The 6,530-nt window shown below is 42.6% G+C and overlaps 1 protein-coding gene across 1 annotated transcript in view; it reads left to right on the top strand.

The window, feature by feature from the left end:
• Positions 1-453: 453 nt before the first annotated feature.
• Positions 454-6,530, top strand: part of LOC143296065 (circularly permutated Ras protein 1-like) — a 52,685-nt gene continuing 46,608 nt past the window's right edge. The window contains 2 exon segments of the mRNA XM_076607818.1: positions 454-599; positions 6,210-6,379. Coding sequence (XP_076463933.1) covers positions 6,239-6,379 — 141 coding nt within the window. The 5' untranslated portion in view covers positions 454-599; positions 6,210-6,238.

The raw sequence follows: 6,530 nt of genomic DNA, 5'->3' as shown, positions 1-6,530 counted from the left end.
ACACACACACACACACACACACGCGCGCGCGCGCGCGCGCGCACACGCACACACACACACACACTGACACAGATATACAGACACACTCACACACACACACACACACTGTGAAACACACACACACACACACACAGATATACAGACACACTCACTCACACACACACACACACACACACACACACACACACACACACTGTGAAACACACACACACACACACACACACACAGATACACACACACACACACACACACACACACACACACACACACACACACACACAGACACACACCTCTACACAACACGTCTAATATTACAAACATACAAAGGACGTTCGGTCACAATAAGAACTCGTCACAAAAACATCCGCGACACGCCCCGACAATGCACCTCGATAGCTATTGGCTACTATAAAAAGTAACACGCAAATTCCCTGAGTCTGTTTCCATATTTAACTCATGGCTCAAACCTCTCGGCATTATTATTGTCAGCTTGACCAAAATACCGTCAGACACTGGTGTGTGGAAGACGAAGCGGTGAGACTGTCCTTGCTTCGTAGGAACTGGAAACAACATCACTTGTTGACTGATTGGAGAAAAAGGTAAAATTGGAAGCAATGGTAATTTCGTGTCGTTTACTGTCGATATAGTTTAACTGTGATCCGGGACATGTTTCCTGTTTTGAAAGTTAGACGCAGTTCACCTCGAATCGGCAATGTTCTTTATTTTTGACTCACTTGTTTCGACTTAGATCGATCATATTTTTTTAGCACAATAAACCTTTATTTCCGCAGCATTATTAGGAAGATGTGTTAGGTGGAGGTTTGGCTCCAGTTTGGGCAGAACTTTCGGGTTGGGTGGCCGATGAAAACACTGGATTGAAAAGGAGATTCGAGTTGGGGTTGTCTTTTCATCCCGACTTTTGTTTTCTGCCTATTTTTCTTCGAAAGTGATTTGGTGCCAGATATTATTCTGCCTGTAGAGTTGAGCTCTTTTTATGGATAAATTTTGGCACTGGTGTAATAGTGTTTGAGGGTATAGCGCGTCTCTTTGTTTGGCTAATGTCCATGTTTAGCTATAAAATAAAAAATAAAATAACAATAATCTTGTCCTTCTTTACTTGGGTCGTCGACGAAAGAGGAAGTTGACGCGTGTTTTGGGGACAACAGCAGTGTGTGTATGATCCGGTTGACGATCCGGAAAACCCTGTGGAAGTGGTACTTGTAGCAAAGGTTGTTAGTGTATTATACCAGAACAGAAAACGACGACATTCACAGATATATGGCACGGGCACGAACAGTTATTGTCAACCAAACGCACTCTGCTTTATGTCATTAAGCAGTGCACCAATATACGTTATTATGATTAGGGAAGCGTCACTTCTGGAAACGTTTTCCCATGCAACACCAGTGGGAAAGCTGCGCATCCAGAATCGGCCTCTTCTCCCATGTGAGGACACACACCGACAGATAAGCCGGCCTGCCTGCTCATCCGCCGGTCCGATGGGAGACTCAAATATATACATTATTATGATTATAGAAGTGTGTGGAATGTTTTTGTTCCACGTTATTTATTTATTTTTATCTACACAAAAAACAACAAAAAACTGTTAGAAATAATTATTTTGCATGTTATTAGGTATGGAAACACTGTCAAAACTCATAACAAAATTCAGTTTAAACATGCATGAAAGATTGAAGTATATGTATTTTTCAAATAAAAATTATGTTTACAGAAAGAAGTATATTGGATACATTACTATGTGCACAGTAGCTCTGTGAATGGAATCTGGGCTCCATCTTCCTCTGCCAAGCCCTGGACACAGCTAGTGGATATGAATTCACTGCCTTCCTGTGCCAAGCCCTAGACACAGCTAGTGGATATGAATTCACTGCCTTCCTGTGCCAAGCCCTAGACACAGTGGATATGAATTCACTGCCTTCCTGTGCCAAGCCCTAGGCACAGTGGATATGAATTCACTGCCTTCCTGTGCTAAGCCCTAGACACAGTGGATATGAATTCACTGCCTTCCTGTGCTAAGCCCTAGACACAGTGGATATGAATTCACTGCCTTCCTGTGCCAAGCCCTAGACACAGTGGATATGAATTCACTGCCTTCCTGTGCCAAGCCCTAGACACAGTGGATATGAATTCACTGCCTTCCTGTGCCAAGCCCTAGACACAGTGGATATGAATTCACTGCCATGGTGACCTTCAAGGGCTATGGGACCACTGACTTAAAGGAAACAAGAGAAATGAACAAGATGAATACACAAGTTAATCCGTCAAAATATAATAACAATGAAAATTACATTATTGAAGGGAAACTGAATTATAATTATGGAATTATCTCTAATATCATTTGATTATGTGGGGGAAAAATACGAAAAAGCAAAAACAAACAACAAAAACCTTTTGCTGATTCATTCAGATATCTTCTTTTCTATTTAAATGAGAAAAAAAGAAGACAAAAAGTGCATATGAGTATGACCATTTTCATGAAGCACTGTGCATTATCCTTGTAGACAACAGCAAGAAAACATGAACTGCTTTTTTTTGTAATAGTGTTTTAGGCCTGTAGTTTTATACACATAAGCAAACATAATATCGGTTCACGTATTTACTTATTATGTTTGTGAAAAAAGGGGTATTATTAAGTCTGTATTGTAGAAAACTTGCAGCTGGTTTACGGTGTCAGACATGTTATTCTGATTTTTTTTTTTTTTCAGTTGGCTGATGTGGCTTGGTTAGCTGACAAGCACTGCATCATCATGTTATATAATGGGACTGAAGTAATAATAATAATAATAATGGTATTTATATAGTGCTGAATCTTGTGCAGAGACAAATCAAAGCGCTTTCGCACCAGTCATTCACACGCATGCATAACTCTAAAACTGGAGAAACTGAAGACAAGGAAGAGGCAGGGAAGGGAGGCTATTTTGGGAAGAGGTGGGTTTTAAGGCCAGACTTGAAAGAGCTGAGTGTGGAGACTTGACGAAGCGAAAGAAGAAGTTCATCCCAGTTGCAAGGTCCAGAGACAGAGAAAGAACAGTGGCCAACAGTCGAGAGCTTGAATCTGGGTATGTGTAAACAGAGTGGATCCGAAGCTGATGGTAGTGAGCAGGATGGAGTGTAGAGTGTAGAGGTGAAGTGACAGAAATGCATAGTTGCTGATGTATTATGTTATTCCCTGTTAAAATGGGTTTCATGATAGAATGATATGACATCTGCTGATGGACGTTTTCTTTTGCTTTTGTGTTTTGGTGACAGTTTTTAATCTCCATTTTTTCATCTCCATACGTTATCTCTGTGTGTATTATCTGTCAGGTCAGGTCATGACTGGGTTTTTTTAATGTCACAGTGACCAAAGAACATTACGTCCTCTAATTCCCTTTCCCATAACTAACAAGAGCAGGCATGCAGCTTCCAGCCAAGCAGTTATGATCAGCACTTTACATCAGCTAGTATACAAAGAAACGGTAAAAAAGTTTAGATCCCAAGGGAATTACCCAATTCATCGCTGAAGGCTTGATGTTCCCGTATTGTTTAGATCTGTGCAGTCATCTGTTTCCTTGGGGCCAAGACGGAGGTGTTATCTATATGGGCTTATTTCCACATTGGGTGTAGGGGTAGGGTTGGGGCTGGTTTCACCATTTCCTGAGTTTAATTGGTCACAGTTTTATCCTGTCTGTATACAGACAGCAAATATGACTGTTGTCTGTGTTCATGTACATTTCAGAGAAAGCACATCCTTCTTCAGATACCGTACAAAATGTGTTATTGTTATTATCTCCATTGTTATCAGTAAAATATCTACTGCTGCCAAATGTGTAACACATTTCTACTATTACTGCTGCTTTGTCTTCATAATGTGCTCAGTCTCCATAGCAGAGGGGCTCAGAGCGCTAACAATTAACATCAGTATGGAAAAATAATAGTGACAAAAGATAAAAAAATAGAGCACATTAATCAAGGCTAACATTCGAGTGAAACAAGACAAATGGAATAAATCAAAGCCAAAGCACACACACACACACACACACACACACACACACACACACACACACACACACACCACCACCACCACCACCACCACCTCCACCACCACCACCTAACCTAGCTATCCATGAAAGCAAGTCTGTGCAGAAGTGTTTCAAGGCCAGATTGAAACACATTCTGTTTCAACATGGTGAATTTGGTTGCAAAGTTTATTCCAGGTGACAGGACCGAGGTATAAAAGGGCACACTGTCCTATGGGGGTTATTTTATGAAGTGGAATACAGGAAGACATGAGTTAGCAAATGATTGCAGTGAACGAGATGGAACGTAAGGCAGAACAGGATCAGACATAATGAACAGGATGGAACATAAGGCAGAACAGGATCAGACATAATGAACAGGATGGAACATAAGGCAGGACAGGATCAGACATCATGAACAGGATGGAACATAAGGCAGGACAGGATCAGACATCATGAACAGGACGGAACGTAAGGCAGGACAGGATCAGACATAATGAACAGGACGGAACATAAGGCACAACAGGATCAGACATAATGAACAGGACGGAACATAAGGCACAACAGGATCAGACATAATGAACAGGACAGAACATAAGGCACAACAGGATCAGACATAATAAACAGGACGGAACATAAGGCACAACAGGATCAGACATAATGAACAGGATGGAACATAAGGCAGAACAGGATCAGACATAATGAACAGGATGGAACATAAGGCACAACAGGATCAGACATAATGAACAGGATGGAACATAAGGCAGGACAGGATCAGACATAATGAACAGGATGGAACATAAGGCAGGACAGGATCAGACATCATGAACAGGACGGAACGTAAGGCAGAACAGGATCAGACATAATGAACAGGACGGAACATAAGGCACAACAGGATCAGACATAATGAACAGGACGGAACATAAGGCACAACAGGATCAGACATAATAAACAGGACGGAACATAAGGCACAACAGGATCAGACATAATGAACAGGATGGAACATAAAGCAGAACAGGATCAGACATAATGAACAGGATGGAACATAAGGCACAACAGGATCAGACATAATGAACAGGATGGAACATAAGGCAGAACAGAATCAGACATAATGAACAGGATGGAACGTAAGGCAGAACAGGATCAAACATAATGAACAGGATGGAACGTACGGCACAACAGGATCAGACATAATGAACAGGAAGGAACATAAGGCACAACAGGATCAGACATAATGAACAGGATGGAACATAAGGCAGGACAGGATCAGACATAATGAACAGGAAGGAACATAAGGCAGGACAGGATCAGACATAATGAACAGGATGGAACGTAAGGCGCAACAGGATCAAACATAATGAACAGGACGGAACATAAGGCAGGACAGGATCAGACATAATGAACAGGATGGAACATAAGGCACAACAGGATCAAACATAATGAACAGGACGGAACATAAGGCACAACAGGATCAAACATAATGAACAGGACGGAACATAAGGCAGGACAGGATCAGACATAATGAACAGGACGGAACATAAGGCAGGACAGGATCAGACATAATGAACAGGACGGAACATAAGGCAGAACAGGATCAGACATAATGAACAGGACGGAACGTAAGGCACAACAGGATCAGACATAATGAACAGGACGGAACATAAGGCACAACAGGATCAGACATAATGAACAGGACGGAATGTAAGGCAGGACAGGATAAGACATAATGAACATGAAGGAACGTAAGGCAGAACAGGATCAGACGAGTGCTGTAAAGCTCACCCCTGTTGGCACAAGTCTCCCCATGAAGCTGGAGGTTGGGAATTCACTGGGAACTTCACCCTCTGTGGGAGCTCATTCCCTTAATCAGCTTCCCTATTCAGCACTGGCTGGGTGTTAACTGCTTGCATGATAAATCTCTTGTTGGACTGGAATTTCTTTCTGATATGCAATGGATGTGTTTCTACATTCTCTCTCTCTCTCTCTCTCTCTGTCTGTCTCCTTCATTCACTCATCCCTCTCTCTTTCCTTTCTGTCAGTTTTTCTGGACTTAAAAACATTTACAAGGTAATTCACCCCACGCAGTTTTAAACCCAAAATGGGGCTAGGTGGGTGGGGAGGAGGGGTTTCATGTATTTGCAAAAGCATAGCACATTGAGAGTGTACACAAAAAGAGGCTGATACGACCAGTTGCAGCAGCAGGCAGACCACCAGACAGGATGGAACTGGGCAGCGAGTTTGTGTACCTGCCGCCAGCCGCGGGATCTGAACAGGCGGTGCTGGAGGAAGAGGAGGTGAAGGTGAGGGAGAAGGACGACGTCGTGGTGTCTGATGACGACGATGAGAACGACGATGGGGAGGTGAGTGGTGGTAGTGGTGGAATGCAGTGCTTTGTGGAGGTTTCAGTTTCAGTTTCAGTTTCAGGTAGCTCAAGGAGGCGTCACTGCGTTCGGACAAATCCATATATGCTACACCACATCTGCCAAGCAGATGCCTGACCAGCAGCGTAAC

Source organism: Babylonia areolata, chromosome 21, assembly GCF_041734735.1.
Source record: "Babylonia areolata isolate BAREFJ2019XMU chromosome 21, ASM4173473v1, whole genome shotgun sequence".
Lineage (NCBI taxonomy): Eukaryota > Metazoa > Mollusca > Gastropoda > Neogastropoda > Buccinidae > Babylonia > Babylonia areolata.
This window is presented reverse-complemented; position numbering and strand designations above follow the sequence as displayed.